Source organism: Podarcis vaucheri (assembly GCF_965113315.1).
Source record: "Podarcis vaucheri genome assembly, chromosome: 17".
NCBI classification, from domain to species: domain Eukaryota; kingdom Metazoa; phylum Chordata; class Lepidosauria; order Squamata; family Lacertidae; genus Podarcis; species Podarcis vaucheri.
This window is the reverse complement of record NC_138755.1, coordinates 4,188,017-4,211,781: the sequence shown is the minus strand read 5'-3', so window position 1 is coordinate 4,211,781 and position 23,765 is coordinate 4,188,017. Positions and strand designations below refer to the sequence as shown.

The window sequence follows — 23,765 nt, the reverse complement described above, 5'->3', positions numbered from 1 at the left end:
TGCTCACAGCAATACAGGAAGAACCTACAGAACAAGAGAACAACTCACATAACATCTTTATTAATGCCCTGTTTCCTTTTCTCTTTTACTTCCAAGATGCAGCAATAACTTATGAAATGTAGTGTGAAGGCCAAGGACTTAAGACAGTTTGAATACAGATTCATGGAAGAAAAGGCTGTCAATGGCTCGTCATCACGATGGCTATGTATTTCAGCCAGAATCAGAGGCGGCATCTCTAAACACCAGTCGCTAAGGAACCACAGAAGGAGAAGGAGGGCGCTGCCCTCATGTCCCTTAGGCATCTGGCTGACCACTCAAGGAAACTGGAGGCTGGACGAGGTAGGAAGTTGATCTGATCCAGCAGAGTTCTTATTATGTCTGCAACTCAACACAAACACCTTGTTGATGGTCCGTGGGCCAGCCATGACTCCCCTGTTCCCCGCAGCTTTTACTTAGCTGAAATGCTGCTGGCCTCTGAGTGTATCTCTCAGATGGCACCATCTCTTTGGAAAGACAGAGACATGCCAGGAGCACATCATCAGTCAGGCTCACACACAAAGGAGCAGAGAGACGGCAAGAATCATCCTGACAAACAAAGGGCTAGTTTCACAGGCCAGCGATCAGCCCTTAAAAGCCTCCCTCCCCTCCCCACTTTAATGGAAGAAGTAGTGAGTATAAACAGATGATCTCATCCCTTGGCTGGTTCATTCTGTTTCTCCATTACCCACTCAAGAGATGCCAGTGTGTGATTCCCGTACTCTCGGCAAAGCTGAGCCAGAGCAGAAAAGAAAGCACAATTTATGATATGTGTCAGAGAAGTCGCATGTCCTTTATTAAATCTTTCTTTCTTTCTTTCTTTCTTTCTTTCTTTCTTTCTTTCTTTCTTTCATCAGAAACAGTTGCCTAATGCTTCCCAGACTTCTGATATAAAAAGCACCTTTATTTTCTTCCTCAATTAAAATTGGAGTAGCACTTCCCTCTTACATACTCCTGGGAAGGATTACTTTTAACAGGTGAAAGGCAGGCAGGCATTATGGAACAAGATGCAGAAACCGGTGGTTGTTTCTTTAAACAAACCTCAGCTGCGTTCTGATAAAGCACCTGTATCTGGGACACAAATGTTTAACCCAGCCTTGGCCAGACTGGTGACCTCCAGCCAGATGTTTTGGACTACAGTTCCCATCAGCCCCAGGCTGATGAAGGCTGGGATAGCCATTTCTTCTACTGCACTTTGCAATGCATGTCTACCACTGGTCTGGTTCTCTCTGCACCTGCACAGAGGGAGGGGTGGACTAAGGCTCTGTCCACACAACAGCCTGTTGAAGGGACCCTGATTGCATAGGCTCCTGAAGATGCTTAGGGAGTCAGGGCAGCAACCTTCTGGCCTGAAGATGCTTTGCTGCTTCTGTCCATGGCCTCTTGCCTGATGTGTTCACTGCACTCTTGGGCTGGTGAAGAAGTCTGGGAGGCCCTGAATTCCTAGGGCCCGAAGGAAGGTGCCTGTGAAGGTCCTTGCTCTTATTTTATGCGCCATGGTCCAGTGGGAGCCAGTTTAGTGTGCACCAGCCTGCCAGCATCATGTTCCCCGAGTCCCTGATCAGCAACATCAGGACCAGAGCCAGGAACCTGGTCCCCCTCCTCAGCTTGGGGCACCAGGGCTTCCGACTTGGAATCTTGGTTGCTGCTGGACCATGAGGCCCGGCACAAAAAACTAGGATGGGCAGAGGGAAGGAGAACAGGAGCAGCTCATCAACAGTTTGTGTGGATAGCTGACTCAGCAGGCCGACAGATCACTTAATCACAGACTTCATCACTTGAGTTGTACCAATTTCTAAAATGGCAGCTAGGCATATAAATTAGCATAGGTTAATAAATATGTGTTGCCCTTCAAAGTGTGTGTGTGTGTGTGTGTACATGCCTTCTGCATTTCCTTTTCTTTTTTGGATGATGCAGAAGTGGCCATCCCAAGATCAAAAATGTTGCGGGAAAGGGGACAATTTGACAACTCTTCCTGGGCTCGGATAGTTCAGTGGGGCTGGAGAAACAGATAATTCTATCCATTGATTTTTAAATAAGGTTTAGCTCCCATCATAGAATAGCAATGACATCATCTTAAATTCAGGACTACATGCCTTGCATGAGTCATTCAAGAGACTATACCAAGGTGAAGAAAAGAAAGATAACATGACATAATACGGTCTGTGGAGAAACAATTGGTATGTTGTATAGGCCTCTTCATGGGGGAGTGTTCAATGATGGGGCCTTATCTATAGCTTTTGCTTAAGGCTGGATACAGCTGATATAGATATAGATATAAATACAGATATAGATGATAGAGCTATAGACATAGATATATGGATTCAGCCTGCTGTGTGTTTTTCAGTCTCAGCATCCCTCGATACAACCTGAAAACCTACATCCAGGAGAATCTTATCCAATTCAGGGCATTCCCAGGCTGTCTCTGTTTTTAGGTGGGTTTCAATCACATGCCAGCAAATTCAGGTTGCACAGTTATGATTGATTTCAAACTCTTGCCCAATAACCCCTCTCCCAAAGTGGGCTTTTTGCAATCTGGGAAGTGACAGAATAAGTGTAGGATAACATTTGCTTGATGTGGCATTGTCTAACCTCCCTGCAAACAAATCAGAATGAATGTTCATCTGGAATTGACATCTGTTTCTCAGAGGGCGCTTCAGACTGCTGCTATTTTCAGGTGGGATTCAGTCACATAGTCATAGTATGACTTTGCTTACATTGCATTCTGTAATTTCTAAAGGGCAAGCAGGTGGTGCAGCGGAATTACAAGAGCAGTGCCCTTAAGCACATGGCCACAGGCCCACACCCAGCCATGCTGCTCCTGCTCTCTGGTGACGGGGGTGGAATCAGTGCCGTGGGGATTGTACCTGGAAGAGGAGGGAGCTGTTGAGGAGGAAAGGTGGGCCTCAGAGCCATGCTAGCCACAAACAGGCCTTCATCCCTGGCATGTTGGTGAGGAGCTGCCAGTGCTTTGACTCCTTCCCACCGATGCTTCCCAGGAGTCTCCCTGCCCTCAAGCCAAGGGTCATTGTCACAGATGCTTTGTCAGGATGCAATGATTTCAGCTTCGTATACTTGATTTTATAGTTTATACACTTAGCTGGAGTGCAGCCATCTTGGCTCTTGAGAGAACCTGTATGAATGTGGAGGTGGAACTGTCCATCTTATTTAAGATGATGGTGCTGATGGTGCCATCGTTGTGGCTGGTGCTCTTTCCCGCTGGCACTACAAGCTATGCTATCCTTGCACAGCCCAAATCTCTTCCCGGCCCCCTCCCAGCTGTCTGGCTTTGCTGCCTCCTTTCTCAGCCCTGTTTCTGCTGGAGCCTGTGACCGCTGAAAGAGATTTGACACTGAGTGAGGCTGCTATAAATAGAAAAAGGAGAAAAATCAATAACTAAGAGGCCAGACATAATGCAATTGTAAACCACACTGTATCCCATCCCATAGTGCTTGCTCCCCCCCCCCCCGGTGTCTTGGCTACCTTGCTTATATTCCTCCCCCCCTGCTCCCAACTGACATTTTAACCAAGATGGTGCTCTTCTTGAATACAGAGTATTTTCAGTGACAGGAAATGTACTTAAGAACAGCTCAACGTAGTTCCCTCCCCCCCTTTAATTCTATATGCACAACAGTTTCTAATTTCATATTTGAAAAAGTTCTCTTTCTGTTCTCATTCTCACATAGCATGTCCCCAAATAACCTCCAAACATGGGATAGGCAGGGATTTTCATTTAAAAGTCTCAGTACTTCTGAATCACAGATTATTAAATTTATTTTTCCTGGCAAGGCAAAGTCAATTCATAGTTGAAAGCCTTTGAGGCTGGAAATATTACATATCATAATGGCTGTGTAGACTCCTGTCCAGTTTTCAAAGTGCTGAGATGTCCTGGCCCTGCAGTCCATTCACCCAGGTCTGGTTTCCTTGGGAAAGAGGTCACTGTACCAGAAGCGGTTTGAGAATTGTGCGACCAGTTTGGCCACACTGGGTGCTGTGCTGCAGGGGACGCCACTACAGCGCTGCACAGTGGATCATGAGAGGCAAAGTCTGCCATTGGCTGGACAATTACTGACATTCTGTGTTATATGGTTTGTGTATGCATACATTCACATACAGGTTGAGCAGATCTCCAAGCCATGCAAAAAAGAAAAGAAAAAAAAGGTCAATCACATGTGAATCAGCCTCCTATTGCAGAGCCCACTGCATTATTCAGTTCTGTTGTGAAATAAAGATAGTACAGTCTCTAAAAGGCTGCACTTATACCCATTTACCCACTCTGAAGTAGGCCACATTGAACTCAGATGTGCATAAGATGGTTTTGTAGACCTCTGGTCAGCAGCTAATTTTCCTGAAGGGTCATTTAGAAGGAGGGGGGCCACAGGCCCACACATCTGTCCTCTTCAGTGGCCTGTCAGAAAAGCTCCATTGCAAAGGAAGCCAATTTCTTCACACCTCTTTCTCTTTTAATAGCTAGGAACCTCCAATAGTTGACCTCTATTCTAAACCATTTGGACTTTTATATTTGGATGGGCAGCTACTTGCAAGGTCCACCCAAGACATTGTGCTGCCTGAGGTGAAAGACAAAGTGATAGCTCCTCCCCATTCCAGATATAGAAGCTGACTGTGTTGGTGGTTGAATCTTGCTTCAACACTGGCGACTAGGCTGATGTCCTCCCTAGCACACAAGGGCAGCAGGCTAGCTTAGAAGTCACAGGGTAGACTGTGGCCCTCCACACCTCTCTCTTTGGCCCTTGGAAGTGTCCCCAGGCCACACTTCCCACTTGCCTTGCTTCACAGCCCAAATATGTTGGTCTGACCAGAATGTATCCTTGCTTATTTGGATAAAGAAATGGATAGGAGTATGTGAGGGCGGCTGTGTACACATTCCTGTTTACTCTGCGTCCAGCACGCTCCCACTGCTGCCTTGTGAGGCTGCAGACACACAGCGTTAGCCGCAATACATGTCTATTTTGCAGTTCCCACCAAACCAGGTCCAATCTGATTCGAAACTGTAAGTCAAATGGACACCTACTTCCCCTCTCTACCCACTGGTGTCAGACTGTGGGCAACTTGGAAATATATCCAACTATAATTTCTGCCCAAGGTGCTTTTCTCACTGTGCCTAATGGTAAGGATGGCCCTGCCTGGGTCAGGCAAGGAGGGCTCATCCATGGCCACCTGGATTGCTGTTTGACCCTGGGCAAATGATCCTGAGATGGATAGGAGGAGTACGTGGTGGTCGGAAAACGTCTCTGCTTCCTCACCTTCTTTCATAGAATCATAGAGTTGGAAGAGACCACAAGGGCCATCGAGTCCAACCCCCTGCCAAGCAGGAAACACCATCAGAGCACTTCTCTTCCCCATGACCTGCAATGTCTTCTCTCTCCCTCCCCCCCAACCCAATTTGCAGTTAGCATTCTGCCCGCTTCCCTGATGATCAGCGGTGACTTCAAGGAGATGTGATACCTGAGACTTTTAAAAGGCTCACTACTTGACATACTCCTAATGGGTCTGATTGATTCTCAGGCTGTTCCCTGCCCACCCCACCCCCATGAAGGCTGCTGGAAATCAGCATAGATCCTAGCTAAACAGTAGCAAATAATAAGTTGTTCTCTCCATGTTCCCCCGGCCCAGGAAAAAAAAGTTTCTAGTCACAAACTGATGGCTCACATGTGAATGGAAACCACGGGAAGTGGGGGGAGACTGTTTTAGCTTACCTCCCTATGGTGGTGGTTGTTGTGTGTGCGCATACACACATAGCGCTGTGGTTCTTCAGACAGTGCATTGCTTTGTGGCAAATGTAGCACATCAGAGAAAAGGGCTTGGACCTTTAGCTGCAACGGCCAGATGGAATGAAGGTCGGGAATCGTGAATACAGAGTGAGTCTCACCAGGCTTAATACGTCTAGAACGGCTGCCGCCTACATCTCCTCTTACTGCTTCAGCTCTAGATGCCTTTTTGCATTTATAGGCAGCTTCCGCAACAGCATGGATGCGACCTTCTAGAGAACAAACACCAACAAGCTTTGGGATGCTACAGTGTTCTACCTCGTGCCAAACAGCTCCATGCACCTCAAAAGCTTTCTTTCTTTGATCAACTCAACATGGCTGACCATCCAAGGAGCTGTGACGCCACATGTGAGAGGGGCTGGATCCATGGGAAAAGTGAGGGGATGCCTCACCAGCCTCTGTCCACACGCCCCTTTTGCAAGCCCACCAACCTCTGCTTTACGTGGGTTTCTCCCTCTGAATCTGCTCCACACTTGAACTGGGATAATTCTTCTTGCTTGCCTCAGAAAGAGGCACATGCAGCAAACACTCTGGCTTCCATGGGGTTGAAATGGAACCTGCAGTACGAAGGTAAGAGTCCCATCCATTGCTGCGGCTGCTCTTCTCTTTGGCCTTGGCTGCTATGACAGTGTGGACCTCGGATGTGGCCTTTGGGCTGAAAAACTTTCCTTGATGTAAAGATGCAGTTCTGACACCGGCTGCTTTCTTCAGTAGCACATGTGCAGGAAAGGTGATATACAAATGTAATAAGAAAATTTTAGAACTAGAAACCAGCCTTACAAGGTGCTTTCCTCGGGGCTCTTTGCAAAGCTTTGCAGTTATTAATCTATTCCAGAGGCCAGAGGTGGGGAAGATCTGGCCCACAGGCCAGTTTTGACCCTCTACGCCTCCCCATTTGACTTGTAAGGTTGTTTCCCCTGCAGGCCCCGCCCTTGATGTCAAAGTCATGGGTCTGGATCAGCTGCACCCTGTGGAAAGCAGGATTGACCTTCCTGCACATCAGCTGAGGGGCAGGGAGTTCAGTCTTGCTTTGTTCAGGTGCATGAGCAAGTTCCCTGTGGGAACTCAGATGATGTCAGATGACTGAGAGGTGGGGTGGTTCTGCCTATCTGTCAAAGTTGGCTCATAGGGTAGGGGTTGATGAAGATCTGGCCCACTGGGCCAAAAAGGTTCCTCTTCAGTCAGACATGCTCTTTTTTTTGGGGGGGGGGAATAAAAGGTAAAGGACCCCTGACAGTTAAGTCCCGTCGCGAATGACTCTGGGGTTGCGGTGATCATCTCGCTTTACTAGCCAAGGGAGCCGGCGTTTGTCCCCAGACAGTTTTTCCAGGTCACGTGGCCAGCATGACTAAGCCTCTTCTGGCGAACCAGAGCAGCGCATGGAAACGCCAATTATCTTTCCTCCGGAGCAGTATGTATTTATCTACTTGCACTTTGACGTGCTTTTGAACTGCTAGGTTGGCAGGAGCTGGGACAGAGCAACAGGAGCTCACCCCGTCGCGGGGATTCAAACCACCAACCTTCTGATCGGCAAGCCCTATGCCTAGTGGTTTAGGCCACAGCGCCACCTGCATCCCTTTGGGGAAATACTCCATTCCATTTCCCCCACAGCAGTCATTCAACATACTGTGACTACTAAGAATGCTCAGTCTTTGTTTTTTGGATTATTTTCTAAATATTTTGTTTCTATTTCCAGGAACTGTGGGTTTTGCATGGATGGTGCCCCTTTGACTATATGAGTGTTGGCACTGAAATGATGAATTTGTGTGCGCTCTCTCTCTCTCTAATAACATTATTGATAAGCTAAAAGCCCACCCCACCCCCCACCATCAGAGGGAAGTGGGCTGCCTTCTTCAGTAGCATGTGGCTCTGTTCCCCTCAATGAGTCACACAGATAATCTAGTAAAACAAATTCCTTGATCTGGAAATACATCTCTGCCGTAGAGTTAAAAGCTGAACCCCAGCTTTCTATTTTCAGCCTTTATTTAATTTAGAATAGTTTTGTTGCCACTTTATAATCCTGAGGGTCTCTCAAACTGCAAAAAAATCTCAATAAAAATCACATCCAGGTCTGGTATCAGGGACATTAATGCCAGAGTGTCTCTGTGGTGCCAGGATTAGTCAGCAAGCATTTCCTGCCTTGGTCTTCCTTTTGGCTGCCATGTGGCTTCTGCCTAGTAGGTAGCAGAGCCTCCTTCTAGGCACAGGACTGGTGCTGGACAGCTGGACCTTTCTCAGCTCATGATGGAGGTGCATCTTCCCTTTCTGGCAGTTGCCAGGCAACAGCTCCCTCCGAGGCAAGAGAGTAGGGCTGAGCATCTGGAACAATGTGGGAACCTCTGTTCAAAGGCAACACTTAGGAAATTCATTACCACACATGCCATGGCAGCTCCCATTGCCACAACCTCAAGGAAAGTCCAAAATCCAGGGAGCTGTGTTGATCCAGGAGACATGAATTTACATCCCTGATCATCCATGAGGCACAACTGTGGTTCTGTGCATAATTTCCTGGCAGTGAACTGCATTGAACTTAGTAGTGCTTACTTCTGACTGCATAGGTTCAACTTGCAAATCACACTGAACTTTAAGGCAAGACCTGGGAACACCTTCAGCCAACTGATACACAACATGTAGCCTAGAAAAGCAAACAACTCTGCAAAGTGGTGTTATCATTTTAAATTGCGGGCATGAAGTAGGAACCCCAACAAAAGAAAGCCGTCTCCAGCCTCGCCTTGTTTATTCCCCATCCTTCTCCGACTTCCTTTATGTAATTTGCAAGAAACTTGAAATCTTCTTTACCACTTCATTCCATTGTCAAAGCAATGAAGGTTCATTAGCTACCTCCTGGTAAACAGATTTGGCAGATTTGATCTTGTTTCAAAAGCATGCAAAACTTGTTTGTTGTTGTTGGCATCCGCCTGTCTTAAGAGGCAATGGAGAACTACACTTTGTGTGTGTGTGTAGTGATACCACTGGAGAATCACAGCACCTGCTGTGGCTGCAGAGACCAATAACTTGTAACTGCTACCTCCTGCATTGTTTTTGCTGTGTTAGCAGCACCAAAGGAACCTCCTTGTGGCGCACGCTTGGGCAGAGTGTATGGGGGTCCTGGCCAGCCCAGACAACAAGACCCCCTCTCCCAGCCTCACTGATGTGGTCCAAAGGAAAGCAGAGCAATACATTTGGCACCAGCGTGGCTGCAAGAGTTTCCGGAAGGAGGCATACAAGAGACTACTGTGGAACAAAAGGAGTATGTGAGTAGCACACCACATGAGTGCAGTTCTCTCATGTTTTAAAAAACTGTTGTCTGTCACTGGCCTAGAATTAAATATATTTCTGCTAAAATGCAAAAGTAGCTCCCATTATGTTTATCCTGATTTCTCAGCACTCAGCAAAACCCTCACGATGCATCTCTCTGAAGGGTCAATTCATTCTGTTGCTTGTGGCAGCAGTCTCATGCCCAGAGTTTTCCCTGTGTTAGGTGCTCATGCTGCTCTTTCTCACTGAATTCAGACGGAGTTCAGCCTAGGAGATGGCCAGGTTGCAAGCAATGCCTCCCTCTGCTCTTCTGACCCAGGTAGTAGCTGGTGATGATGTGTATGAAACATTTCTGTCAAGGTTGTAGTGTTCTGCACACCAGCAGTGCAAGCTGCCGAGTATCAATTACTGATGGGAGTACAACAGTATGGAACTGGGCAGGTGCCAACTCATGGCTCCTTCGCACAACACTGCAGCTTGGCATGATGTGGCTTCTGGCAAGGGTGCTAAAGAGAAGTTTTAATCCGCTCCCCCCCCCCTGTGTTAATGAGATTCAAGCAGGATGTTCAAATGGGATGAGGGGAGGTAAAGGGGATTTAAAAGAAGTTCATGAGCCCCACCCTTGACTCACCACCATTTTCCCTCTTCTAAAAGCAACCAAAGAAGCCCTCACAAAAGGCAAGGGGGACAGATCCCCTCTGCCCCCCCTCCATATATCAAACACTGGTTTTCAGCTACTGCAAGTCTTAGATACTTAGAACACATAATCTGAGACACAAAGCACAGGTTTTAATATAGTGGAATATTTTCACATTCTTTATTGGAATAACAGGTGAATATAAACTGTTAACCATCAGGGCTGTGTAATACAGTATTGAGGAAAACCTGAGAATATGTTAGTCTTGTTAGAATTCACCTTTAAGGAAGCTTCATTTACTATAAACCAAACTAAGCTACTTTCTGCTCCTTGTGGTTTCAAAATTCTGTTTTGAGGTTCTAAACAACTTTAGCCTTTGAACGTTGTTGTTGTAATACTACTACTAGTAGTAGTATACTGCCCTTCAACCACAGATCACAGGACAGTTCACAACATAAAAATACACAAGAATACATCACAAAGCAAAACGAAGAATAACAACAAGCCAATAAACCCTTTCCTTAATTTACACCATCATAATAACTTACGTACATTTCCCTCCCCAAATGACCTACAGATATTGAAAGATAATATGTAGGATTTGTGGCTGAGTTGGATTTTGAAACCAGGTTTTACAAGGCCAAGGCTACAGCATTATTTGCTGTGGCACACAGTATTCAAGCTCTGATGTTCCAGAAAATGTAGGTCATGTTTTGTTTGTGGCTTTTATCTTGCTATCTGAATGTGTTCCTTGTGTTCCTGTTACCTTTAAATCTTGTTCACTGGGTTTTTTCTTCTGGTGTACCTCAGTGTCCAGTGTGCTCTTCCAATTTACTCTATGTATCTGGTGAAAGTTAGGTTAGGCTTAGTAAATTTGTATTTATATGTTAATAATTTGCACTTTGTGAAATCGACTCTTGACTATGGATTTGAAAGTGCACGTCACAATAAACTGCTTGATTTTTCAGATGCCGCAGGACTTTTTCACTGTGACAGAGACTTGAACCTTGGAGGCATGTTCCTCAACAGCCTTCTAACGAAAAGGATATCCTCCCAAATGTTGTTTCAGACCCCCAGTCACTGCAGTACAATTGCATACATTGAAAATGTGCAACCAGCCATGAGTTGAGCAGTCTGCATGAATGCAGGATATTTCCTTTTTTCCAGGCTTCATTGGAGAACTCCACTGGAGGCTGGATGGGGTTGGGGCTGGTGAGGCAATCGTGGGCTCTCCCGTCCATTTTTTTTTCACCTGCTTTTATCATTTGTCTCAACTCCCAGTCCCCACCCTACCAACCTGCTTGGCGAAGAAGTGTGTGAATGGCAGCACCAGATGGAAGAGAGGCAGGAAAAGCCCCATTCTCAAATTTAAAGGGGGAAACTCTGGGTTGCAAACTGACAACTGTGCTGAAACTGACCAGAGGCTTCCAATAGGGTAAACACCATGTGTTTTCCTGTAGAAACACCATGGTGCACAACTGGATGCCCTTGTCTGCAACAAAACATGTCTCTCCTGCATTGGTCTCAACAGCCATAGCAGGAGTTGTAACTTTCCATGGGTTGACTTTGCCCCCCAATGGCACACTCTGAGACAGACAGATGCCATCAAGAAAACCAAGATCAGCTGGCTCTGATGTATATTACGGTATAGAAAAAACAGGGTGTTGGGCTTTTGCTGCCCAACTCCCAAGGGACTGAGTCCCCTAAGTCCATGATCAGAGATGAATGGATGGAGGCAAGATCCATAGAAAGCAAGGCAGATCTTTATTTTTCTGTTGCAACAAAGTTCCCTCCCCTCCTTGCAAGGAGGTAGGAGAGACCCAGAACAATGGTGCGCAAGCCCTTATTTTGAAATTGCCCACCCTATAACCCAAAACCACCTCCAAAACATCATACCTACATCACAGAAAGAGGCGGTCTCCAGCAGAAATTGGAGTGTGTTACTTCTCTCCTGTCTGCCAGGATACCAGATAATGCCTTACTTGATTGCATTTTCTGGGTAGCCTGGCCATTCTTTTGAGATGGTAAATACTTTAGTTACTGAACCTCTTACACATATTGATAGTTTGCTCAGCTTAACAGATACTTGCCAGACTGTTTTTGCAGGGAGGTGTAAGCCCCTACAGTCCAAAAACAATCGGAAAACTTTACCCATTTCCTTCCTCCTTGCAGAGAAATACTTGAGGTCAATTTGGGAGAGTCAAACTGGCTTCAGGATTGCTCTCCTGTACTATTTCAGAGATGTGGTTTATATATGTTTGCCTTGTACATTTATGAACATTGATTCTGTATTTGAGACCTTAGAATTCTTATAACAATTGTCATCAATGTGCATGGTGCCTTACAGTCTAATATTTATTTAGCTGTGATTCCTGCATTGCAGGGGTTGGGACTCGATGACATTTTGTGTCCCTTCCAAGTGCAGAGTTCTATGAATCACAGAAATGTCGAGTTGGAAAGAACCATGAGGGTCATCTAGTCCTACCCCCTGCAGTGTAGGAATATTTTGTCCAATGTGGGGCTCAAACCCCAAACCCTGAGATTGAGAGTCTCACGCTCTACCAACTGGGCTACGATTTGTATTATAACATAAACAGGAAAGCAAGAGGACGTCTTCTTTTTCCTATTTTTTATATATGTTGTGGTGTTGGTTATATCTTTTTGGTAATGCACTATATTGTTTTTTCTTATGCTGTCTTTTTTGTTTTTCTTCTTTGTGTTTTGTTTGGTCCATAAGTGCTATAATTGTGGAAAATGTAATATTTTTTTGGGGGGGGGGGAAGGAAAGCAAGAGGACGTGAGTGGAGGCAGAGCAAACATGTTGTTTCAGTCGCACGTGCTTAGGCTTAGGTCTAGTGTGCGCTGCTGCTTAGCAGTTTACTCAGAAGTAAATCCCACTGTGCCCAATGGGAGGCTTCCTCCTTAGCGATGGGTAACTCTGGACTCATCCATCCGTCAGGCCATTTGGTTCCAGATGAATTTTGAACCGGCACCCTCTCGTGGGGAATCGTCGTAAAACACACGTCACGGCTCTTCTCAGTTACAGGTAACTCGCATCTTACACTTGCACGACCACAGGTTTATGCGGGTAACGGGGAAATAAAGGGAGAGTTGCCGGGGACGGGGGGGGGGGACGTGTCCGTGGAAAGAGCTCTGTCTTGCTCCCGGAGCCCTCGCCAGTCCTTCCCGGAACCTGGAAGGCTCCAAAAGCTCTTTCCGCGGTGTGCTTCCCCGTTTGTGTTTTCCTGCTGTTCGCGGAAAAACCTGCCCGGGCCGGAGCTTCAGGCCTCCGCTTCCCTTGCTTCCCCGAGCCCCGGAGGCGAGGCCGTGTTTCCCCGCGGAGCCCTGGCACTGCAGCGCGGCGCCGAAGAAGCGCGCCCGGGGCAGCAGCCGGCGAGGGCGGAGCTGCGCCTGGAAGGGGCTCCGGCGGGGAAGAAGTCTCCGCCCCGGCGAGGAAGGGAAGGCCGGCCGAGGGGCGGAGAGCAGGAAGAGCCGCGCGGGAGCGCGCGGAGGAAGACGGCGCCGCGCCCGAGAGGACGTTTCCTGGCGCGCGCCTCCGGCCCGGCTCCGCTTAGGGGCGACGGGGCCGAGGGAGCCTCCTTCCCCGCCAGGGGCCGAGGGAGCTGCGCGGCCGGGCCGGGCCCCTCCTCCTTCCGCCTCGCCAGCTGCGCGCCTCGGCTCCCGCCAGTAGCAGGTCCGCGGAGGCGAGCGAGTGCCCGGGGTGGGTCGGGGCCCCGGAGGGGGGCGAGGGCGCCCTCCTTTCCTTTGTGCAGATGGAAACCGGGGAGGCTCCGGAGCGGGACGAGCCCCGGGCGGGGGGCGGGCTCTGCAGGGCCGGCGCCATCCTTAGGGCACCGGGCAGCTGCCCAGGGCGCAGACCTCTCGAGGGGCGCAGTCTTATGCAGAGTGACCTTCGTTGTATCTTACAAAGTTCTGATAACATTTTACGTTTGTATTTTATATTTTGAAGGATGTTATAATTTGTACAAGACATGCTGGTTTTTTTTTTGACAAATCGAGGTGAGCAACCAAAAAAATTGGGTGGAAGTACTTCACTTTGCCCAGGGTGCAAACTAGATTGGCACCAGCTGGGCTGAATTTTGCAGACTCTGGGTGCTGCTGCGTAGGCCCCAGCGCTCTGGAAGTCTGGTGTCCTGGCACTGTAATGCCAGAGGGACTTTCCTACCGTGGTTCAGGGGCTGAGCATGGTGTGCCTTTCTTGCGCTCATCCTTCCTTCCACTCCACTGCCTTCACTGACTGGAGAACCCATTTTTGGAGATACCTTAAGAAATGTTGCTGGATGCAACTCCCTTGATCTCTTAAAGGTAAAGGGACCCCTGACCATTAGGTCCAGTCGCGGCCGACTCTGGGGTTGCGGCGCTCATCTCACTTTACTGGCCGAGGGAGCCAGCATACAGCTTCCGGGTCATGTAGCCAGCATGACTAAGCCACTTCTGGTGAACCAGAGCAGCACACGGAAATGCCATTTACCTTCCTGGCGGAGCGGCACCTATTTATCTACTTGCACTTTGACATGCTTTCGAACTGCTAGGTGGGCAGGAGCAGGGACCAAGCAAAGGGAGCTCACCCCGTTATGGGGATTCGAACTGCTGACCTTCTGACCGGCAAGTCCTAGGCTCTGTGGTTTAACCCACAGCGCCACCCACGTCCCTCCAAGCACTGCATAGGTGCTGCCAATTTGTTTATTTATTTCATAGAAATTATAGACCTCTTGACTGTAGAGAAAACCTCAAAGTGGTGTTCCTGCCCCAATGTTGCTAAACTACAACTCCCATCATCCCAAGCATTGGCCATACTGGCTGGGTTTGATGGGAACTGTAGTCTATAAAACTGCTAGGTTGGCAGGAGCAGGGACCGAGCAACAGGAGCTCATCCCGTCGCGGGAATTCGAACCACCGACCTTCTGATCGGCAAGTCCTAGGATCTGGACTCGCTCTGGACACAGTGCCACCTGCATCCCCCCTGATCTCTTATTGTTGCTCAAACCGGCTGGGGCTTTGGGGAGTCCCAGCAGTACCACAGGTTCCTCCATCCCTGTCTTTAAACAGTCCTGGCATTACTGAATTGTGGGTTTCCCATTGGGGCACCTGGTCAGTCAAGGTGAGAGCAGGATGCTGGGTTGGAAAGGCCATTGGCATGATCCGGCAGAGCTCTTCTTCCGTTCTGATTCATGTTAGTTGATTCTGCGTGTGCATACTTCCTCTAGAGTAGAAAAGATAGCTGGAGGAGGAGAGTGGCTGCCAATATATATATATGCATATATATGTGTGCTTATATATGTGCATATATGCACATGCTCCCTCCCTTGCCTTCCAGAGCCATATTCTCTCGCAGGGGCTCCCCCACTTACACAGAGAGAAAGACACATCACCCTCCCCCACACACGAAGATGTTTCATCAGGATGGGGAGGGAGGGCAGGTTTAACGCCCCCCCCATCCCACGCACACTGCTATTTGCTTTTCTTAACTCATTTTTATTGGATGGGGAAGTGAAGGCTTAAGACTCCCCCACCCCAGCAATCCTGAGGAACATCACCCACGAATCCCGCCTCTGCCGAACTGTGGGTGAGGTTTTCCCTGCTCTTCTGACGTTTGAGGAGGAAGAGGAGGGGTGTGTGGCTGTGGCAGAGGTGCCATGGGGCAGATCCAGCCTGTAGCCTAGTGGTTCTTCCTCACTGGCCTGTACAGATACTTTCACAGTGTCCTGCTGGGAACTCCTCTGATTTGTTTGCAGTGGGAGGAATATCAGTGTCACACTCTTCCAGTTTGGCTTGCATGGCAGATTCATCTTCCCTCCTCCTCCCATGTGCTGTTCTGGGGGTTCTCCAACACCCACCCACTCCCACCCACACCGCTGATTCAGTGGAAGTAGGCCAGAGCTCCATCCCTTCTCTTAGTGTGTGCATATAAAGTGTTGCCTTATCATATGTTAGGAACAAGCGCGATCTTGTATTTTCTGGATGCCGTTTCCATTTAATCCTGTCCTCCTTGCACTACAACTTGCTCTGAGCATGGGCGCTAGTATTAGGTGCTGTCCTGCTCCTCTTGACAGGAGTTATAAATAGTTGCCCCCAGCTGTTTTATATAATGTTTTGCTTTTAGGCAGAGATGGACTTCCCTCCATAAAAAGGTAAAGGGCCCCTGACAGTTAAGTCCAGTCACGAAAGACTCTGGGGTTGCGGCGCTCATCTCACTTTATTGGCCAAGGGAGCTGACGTTTGTCCGCAGACAGTTTTTCTGGGTCATGTGGCCAGCATGTCTAAGCCACTTCTGGCAAAATCAAACGCTGTTTACCTTCCCGCCGGAGTGGTACCTATTTATCTACTTGCACTTTGACGTGCTTTTGAACTACTAGATTGGCAGGAGCTGGGACCGAGCAATGGGTGCTCACCCCGTCGTAGGGATTTGAACCGCCGACCTTCCAACTGGCAAGCCCAAGGCTCAGTGGTTTATATCACCGCACCACCTGCGCCCCTTCCCTCCATATCTCCTTAATTCAGTGCAGCCTGAGCATGCAACTCTTGCTAGACTGCCATGGCCTTAGGGAGTGGGGCAGGTGGTAGCAGCTGTCAGTCAAAGGAATGGGACTCAAAGAGCAGCATCCTACTGGGAGCAAGGGGCTGTGCCTAGGACGTTTCCTAAGGGGTGTTTCCTAAGGCGGTTTTGGGTTCTTTTTGCTTCTGCAGACTCTTTGGAACGTACCAACATTCATGGATTCTGCTGGGTTGTCAGAGGCCGGTCAGGTATCTGCCGATGCCAGGACACACTTCAAAGTCTGCAGGTTCATCATGGAGGCAGGTGAGAGGGGTGCTGGGCTCTGCATTTTGGTGCAGCTGAGGAACGCTTGGTCAGTAGTGCCCCAATCCCTGTGAGAAAGGAGGGTTATGTTGGAAGGGGAAAGGTGATTTGAGGAGACACAGGACCAGGTGTGGCAATCTTTGTGGCTTGGAGGGTAGAGGGTCCTGCCTGGGTTGGAGACAAGCCCAGAGCTGCGAAATGGAGGAGTTGGTGGGCGTCATTGTAAGTCAATGAGAAACAGGAAAACAATTCAAGCAGTATGCTCTTTTAAAATTAATGCTGTTTTCAGTTAACTGTAATAAATTGTTAAGCTCTATGACATTTTGTTTTTAAAAATAAATTGCATAGTGTCGGTACTTTTGCACTCACAGGAATACTGAAAGGTGGTGGAGGCAGGCTTGGGGTAAAAACATTGTCTGAATAATTTGTCATATCTCCAAAAGGAAAAGGCTGGTTGCTTCATTTTAGAACGGAAGCTAAAACGTCAAGGAAAATCAAGAAATATTGTTTAGGAGGAAATCTGCCTTGATAGAGGGAAGGGGGAGCCCATAGGAATCTTGAGGGTGGAAGCGACATTTAGGTGCCTACAGGCAGAAAATCTGAAAGCCCCTTCCTCCCAATGGTTAAAATGGGATGTAATCCACTGGAAAAAAAATCTGAGTCTGCATCACTGAAAGGAATTGGATCTGCGCATGGTTTTGCACAGTTCCCATTCATTTTAGAGAGGTTTGCGCAGGAGAACTTCCCAGTGGATTTTCCCTGACCACAACCTTGTTAGTTTGCCCTCTCCCTCTTCTGCACCCTGCTTTGTGGCAAAGCCACCTGTGAGTCAAGGGGCCCTGCAGTTTGCTCCCCCCCTCAGTCCCCAGTCCTTGCCTTGCTGATTCTCTTTTCCATTGACAGGTGTGAAGCTGGGCTTGCGCTCTGTCCCCATTGCCACAGCATGCACCATTTACCACCGGTTCTTTATGGAGGTGCCTCTGGAACCTTATGATCCCTACTTGGTAGCTATGGCTGCCCTTTACCTGGCGGGGAAGGTAGAAGAGCAGCACCTGCGGACAAGGGACATCATCAATGTCAGCCACAGGTAATGTGGACCGAGTGTGAGAGCTGGACTTAGCTGTATTAGGAGTATATGTCTACATGGATGCAGAATAAGGCAAGCAGTTCAAATTTTTCTATTCCCTCCCCAACAGCCATTCCTTAGCCACTGAGTACGCTTTGTTCTCACTGGCCTTTTTGGGGGAGAGTCCCTTTCTAATTTACTTTTTTTGTACTTCTGCAGACCTTGGGGTTTCCCCAAGCCTGCTGATTCCGTCTTCTTGGTGTTGTACCTACATAAGGAGGCATACTCGGAGAACTGAGTTTGCTCTTCGGATGTACGGAATGAGGGATTATACAGTTGTGCCCCTCCTCACTCATCTTGCCATTGTACCCTCAGCTTTCCACAGTGGGTGGGTGTGCTTGCAAGAGCAAGGAATAACAAAACCACCCCTCTTTTAATTTGGTTAAAGACATACACATCCCCACTTGCTTTTCTGAACTGCTTAAATCCAGTTATCCTCTTGACTGGCTTATGTCAAAGTTTATTCACAAGTGGCAGTGCAGACATTTGCCCTGTATAGTAAAATTTGTAGGTCAACCCTAATATGAACAGCCCATGTGGCATAAACAAAAAAGGACCCCTTGCTGCAACCATCAGCCAGACTAAAGAGAAATCTGACTTAAAAAGTGAAATAAATGCTTTATCAATTAGGCTTTCTCCTTGTTGATTAAAAGTGCCCCCCACCAATTAATCAACTAACAGCTGTAGTTGATAAATCTACTAGTTGTGGGGAACAAAGGCTGTAGCCCCATTCAGAATTCTAGGCAAGGGATTTGGCTTTCCACAAGATTTCCATAGAAGATTGTTCAGGCTTGGAAGGAACGCCTCCCTCTGTAAGACATTTGCACGCAGCTTTTTTTGGGTGTTCAGAGAAAGAGAAAAATCAGTTTAATTTGTCACCTGCAAGAAGGAACCCCATAACCCCCCAGAATTTTTCCTCTTCTCCCCCACAGGTACTTGCACCCACGAAGTGACCCCCTGGAACTGGACATGCATTTCTGGGAGCTGAGAGACAGCATTGTCCAGTGTGAGCTGCTCATGCTGCGGGTGCTGTGTTTCCGTGTCTCCTTCCAGCACCCCCATAAGGTGCGGGCTGCTCAGTGTGGGGGCTCAGGGTGCAAACAGGGTGCATGACTTGTTTGGGAGGCAAAGGGCTACACCTTCACGACTCTCCTCCCACCTGGAGGAACTGTTCCTTGCACCCCAAGCCTCTGGGTTCTGCTTCCACCTTCCAGATGGGAACAGACTGCAGAGGGTTAGACTAGGAGGAACAGATCAGAAGTCGCAGTTCTGGCCAGAGAAGGGAAGGGAAGGCAGACCTAGTAGCGGGGAGGAAAGATGGGACCCAGCAACACTCGTTCCCCAAGTGGTGGGGGAATGAACCCAGGCAGGCTGGGAGCCAGCACTCCTGACTTTGGAGCCCTTCTCCGTGGTTGAGAGCAGGTGCAGTAGGATTGGATCCTGGGGCAGCAGGATGTAGGAATGCAAAAGCCAGTGTGGTGGCATGAATAAAGTACTGGGCTTGCGGGAGAGACCTGAGTTCAAATCCCTCACAAGTCATGAAGCTCACTGGGCAAATAGCTTGCCAGTTTCATCTGTTTTCCAGGGTTATTGTGAGAATAAAAGCAACACCTATTTTGCTTTGAAGAGTTGTGTAGAGATTTTTCCACTACCAAGTGGCCAGGTGGTCTTCAGTGGGGCTGGGGAAGCTGTGGCTTCCACCGTTCTCAATCTTTAGTTGGGCTCAGGTTGTGCCTGATGGGAGTCCAGCAACACTGAGGGCCACAGTGGTTCCCTGTCCCTGGTGTTCAGGAGTTATCCAGTTTTTTTTTCTAAACCAAGGTGACCGCCATGCTGGAGAGCCACACACACGTGAGGACAAAGTGGGGGAAAGTTGTGAGATTGTGTTGTTAGCCCCAAGGGACTGAATCATGGGACCAGAAACCAGTGGGGGTGAAGCAAGGGACATGGCCTTTGAAGAGCATCTGCCATGGATTTGCCACAAGCCCTAATCCCTTTTTGAAAGGAAGAGCTTTTGTGAGAGATGCTGCTCACAAGCGGAGCCCCTGGGTTTTCAGCCATCGCTGACACTTGCTGTTCTCTTTCTGCAGTACCTTCTCCACTACTTGTTGTCCCTGAAGCACTGGATGAACCGGCACAGCTGGGATCGGACCCCAGTGGCCGTGGCAGCCTGGGCCTTGCTGCGGGACAGCTACCATGGGCCTCTGTGCCTGCAACACCCCCCTCAGCATATCGCTGCATCCGTCCTTTACCTGGCCCTGCAGTGTTACGGGGTGGAGGTGCCTGCTGATGCTGAAACAGAGAGGCCTTGGTGGCAGGTAAGGGCGCGGGAGTGAGAGGTGGGCGGGCCGCTGGCGGGGCAAGCAGTCAGGTATCCCCCTTCAGCTCGACCTAGACCTGGACCTGGACGCTTGTCTTGGAGCTGGCCCACGCAGTATCCTCCTTCCTTCTTAATGGTCCGTTTTTATCCTGAATCAGAAGTATATAGTACCACCCATTGACTGTTGCGCCTCTGCAGTCACATGGACTCCATGCTCCACACCAGCCACTTCCCTGCTTGTTATACAGTCATACCTCAAGTTGCGTTCCACGCTTGTTATGGACTTTCAGCTTATGAACACGGCAAACCCAGAAGTGTTTACTTCTTGGTTCGCGGCATGCGCAGAAGCGATCTGCGCACTTCGTGCACATGCAGAAGAGTTGGATCGTGCCGTGCACATGCACAGAAGAAGCGCTCTAGTTGCGGACTTTTCAGGGTGCAAACGGCACCCTGAAATGGATTAACTCTGCAACTAGAGGTACCACTGTACAGGGATGTGCTAGGCCTGGGAACCAGCACTGAGGGAGGTTGCAAGGCTGCCCCTGCTGCTCATCAGATCCTCCTCCAAGCTTTGGTATGCTCTTGAGGGACAACTCAGGATTCAGAGGCCAAGTGATGCAGGATGCAGGTGATCTGCAGTCCTCCCAGTTTTTTATGGGAAAAAGTAAAAAGGCAGATCAGCCACAGGACCATTGCACTGGATCAGGACTGGGGCACTAGGGAGCTGCTGCTGCTGCTGCTTTGTATAAAAGCCCTTTCCCATACCTTGTCTGCTTGGTTCAAGTGTGCCCCCCCAACCAGCTGCCCTTTATTGAAGGAAGAAACATTAAAAGTGGTTCTGGTATTAGACTAGTGCAATGTAGTGGAAGATTTTTTTTTTTGGGGGGGGGAGAGAGGAGAGGTTCAGGTATGGCGTACTGGCAGAAAAAAGCACTGTCCCAACTCCTCCCTAGAACATCTTGCAGAGTGTAGTAGTGTGTTGAAGTCACAAATCCTGTATCTCGGTTTTCTTTGCGGGTGTGGGCAGCATTAGTTGTGGCAAATCGTCACTCTAACAGGGGCAGGGCCTGCTGTTTTCTCTGCTTAGGATGAGGATTTGCCGTAGCACTGGTGTAGCTGTGAGCATGAGAAGGGTGCCCTCAACCTCACTTTTCAAAGACATGGTTTTCCACCTCTTAGACTTTTGGAGGAACTCCTACAGAGCCTCTGAGATAGGAGATGTTGGATCAAGACCTGGTGTTTTAACTTGAGTGATGTCATTCAGTCACTCCTCTTGGAGGCAGAACTCCTGTCCAGGTACGGGAGTTTTTGTGAACTCAAGGGGATAGGCAAGAGAGGCAGGGTCCTGCGTGGTTGACAATTAAGGCTGGAGACAGAAAATAGCTTAAAAATAAATAAGCAGCTGAAGGTGAACTGAGAGAAGCTTCACTTCCATAGTGCTTATGCACATTGTTTTTGTCTTCCTGTTCCCTCTAGTGAAACAGGTATCCAAAGCCTGTTGCAGAGTTGAAAATAGGCAGAGTAAACATACCACAAGCAGCAATCTACCTTTCCAATCACTGTAAACTGGAAAACCACCACCACCATCTGTTTCCACCTTAGTGACTTCCCTTCTCTGCAGAACCTTTTCCTTCCTACCTGGTTCCTTATGAGGAACAGTTGAAGGAGCTGGGTATGTTTAGCCCGAAAAAGAGGAGACTGAGAGGTATAATAAAGGTAAAGGGACCCCTGACCATTAGGTCCAGTCGTGGCCGACTCTGGGGTTGCGGCGCTCATCTCGCTTTATTGGCCGAGAGAGCCGGCGTACAGCTTCTGGGTCATGTGAGCAGCACGACTAAGCTGCTTCTGGCAAACCAGAGCAGGGCACGGAAATGCCGTTTACCTTCCCGCTGGAGCGGTACCTATTTATCTACTTGCACTTTGATGTGCTTTCGAACTGCTAGGTTGGCAGGAGCTGGGACCAAGCAACGGGAGCTCAACCCGTTGTTGTGGGGATTCGAACCGCCGACCTTCTGTTCGGCAAGCCAGAGAGGCTCAGTGGTTTAACCATCTCAAGGACTGTTGGGTGGAAGAGGGAACAAGCTTATTTTCTCCTGTTGGATTTGAGTTACAAGAAAGGAGATTCCTAGTAAGCATCTGGAAGACCTTTCTGACAGCAAGAGCTGTTTGACAGCAGAGCGGTCTCGCTCGCTTGGGAGGTGGTGACCTCTAATTCCTTGCAGGTTTTTAAGCAGAGGTTAGATGGCCATCTGTCATGGATGCTTTAGCTGAGATTCCTGCATTTCAGGGCGTTGGACTAAGTTATTCTTGGGGTCCCTTCCAACTCTACAATTCTATTCTGATTTTCTCTCCTTCTAGGTGTTCAGCGAAGATCTCTCCAAGAATGTCATTGACCAGATTGTCTTGGGCTTGATCCAGATTTATACTCTGGATACAGAAATTTCTTAAGTATATCGGGCCATAAGGAGTAAGCTTCAGCGTCCCAAGTTGACTGGTCACTTTAAGTGGGGTTGAGGTGATAGTGTTGCCGCCTCAAAACACAGCAAATTTGTATCCTGTTTTTTTTGAGTGACCCAGTAGAACAAAACGGGCTGCATTGGTGTTTGTGCCTGGATAGACTGTGTTCTGTGGTGTCCCTGAATCCCTCTCCAGCCTGGAATTAGTCTGAAGCCTTTGATCCTCTACTCCCAACTTGGTGCCAGCTCAGAGTCCATGGGGAAAGAAGAACATGGAGAAGGAACCTGTTGCCTCCCTACTACAGGTGAAACATGTTGCCAGGATATTTCCCCCACCTGTTTCTGGAATGGTTCCCCAAAGCTTCAACGTACCAGTCATAGATCTTGGATGAAGTACTGTGACTCCATGACATCTGACAAAGACTCCACAGCTGTGAATGCCTTAATTCCAGAGTAAGAAAATTTCATGGATGAACTATGGCTGCCAATGAATAGGAAAAAATGTCACTACTCATTTCAAGCCTCATCATGCCCCCTGCAGTTCTTTCCTCCCAGTGTTAGAAACTCAGACATATAAACTAGGAGCCAATTGGCACCTTGAATCCAGGTTGCGGTTGCCCCAACAGAATGCCTCTTCACCAGGGGGGTTGGACTAGATGACCCGAGTTCCATCTGACAAATTGAAATGTTGGCACTGATTGAACAGTCAGAAGTTCAATCCTTGAGTTCTTCCCTTTGCTCTTTCAAAACTCTAGAACTCGAGTTTTGTCCAATTACACGGCAGTATCTTCAGGACATGCCAAAGTCTGTATGCTCATAGCACAAAATAATTAATGTGAGATTTATTGCCATGGAATGTGATGGCTCTTAAAAAGGATTTGGCAGATTCATAAAGCCTTGGACATTCACTGCTATTAGCCTTGGTAGCTACTGGATGCCTTACTGGGAGCAATTCATAAATAAAATTAATAATAATAAGTAATGTGTCCACAGACAGTATACCTTCTGAGTGCCGTTTCATTCTTGTACCTCTGCCTGTTCCACTTGGGGTGGGAGTCAATTCTCCATGCTTCATAATGGCCAGATAACAATTGTTAGCCGGTCCTAATGTGGCAGAGACAGCTCAGGGAGGCTGCCTGCCTTTGGCAGCGAGACCAGTGTGGGCCAACTTCCAAAGACATGCTGCAAGTCAGGTCGAAATGGTGAGCCACTGCTGCTGCCATGTGCACTACAGTCACCCCCCCCCATTTGTGGTTTGGGGTGGTTTTGCCCCCACTCTGCTGTGAATGAGTGGAGGCAGATGCCAGGAGAGCCCTTTCTAGG

The 23,765-nt window shown here is 48.4% G+C and overlaps 1 protein-coding gene across 2 annotated transcripts; it reads left to right on the top strand.

The window, feature by feature from the left end:
- The first annotated feature begins 12,745 nt into the window (after window positions 1-12,745).
- Window positions 12,746-23,420, top strand: CCNQ (cyclin Q). Of its 2 annotated transcripts, none has more exons than XM_082205741.1 (6): window positions 12,746-12,766; window positions 16,429-16,540; window positions 17,444-17,627; window positions 18,599-18,731; window positions 19,757-19,984; window positions 22,345-23,420. In XM_082205741.1, the coding sequence occupies exons 2-6, from the start codon at window positions 16,453-16,455 to the stop codon at window positions 22,432-22,434; spliced, it is 723 nt and encodes a 240-aa protein (XP_082061867.1). In that variant the 5' UTR covers window positions 12,746-12,766; window positions 16,429-16,452; the 3' UTR covers window positions 22,435-23,420. The 2 variants fall into 2 exon arrangements, with proteins under 2 accessions (XP_082061867.1, XP_082061866.1); XM_082205740.1 differs by lacking the exon at window positions 12,746-12,766 and adding an exon at window positions 13,326-13,414.
- The last annotated feature ends 345 nt before the right edge of the window (window positions 23,421-23,765 follow it).

Bases quoted from the DNA above. Each gene is read 5' to 3' on its own strand.
- CCNQ (XM_082205741.1), top strand. From the start codon at position 16,453: ATGGATTCTGCTGGGTTGTCAGAGGCCGGTCAGGTATCTGCCGATGCC. The intron at 17,628-18,598 runs GTAATGTGGACC...TCTCCCCCACAG, and splicing joins ATCATCAATGTCAGCCACAG to GTACTTGCACCCACGAAGTG. The intron at 19,985-22,344 runs GTAAGGGCGCGG...CTCTCCTTCTAG, and splicing joins CAGAGAGGCCTTGGTGGCAG to GTGTTCAGCGAAGATCTCTC.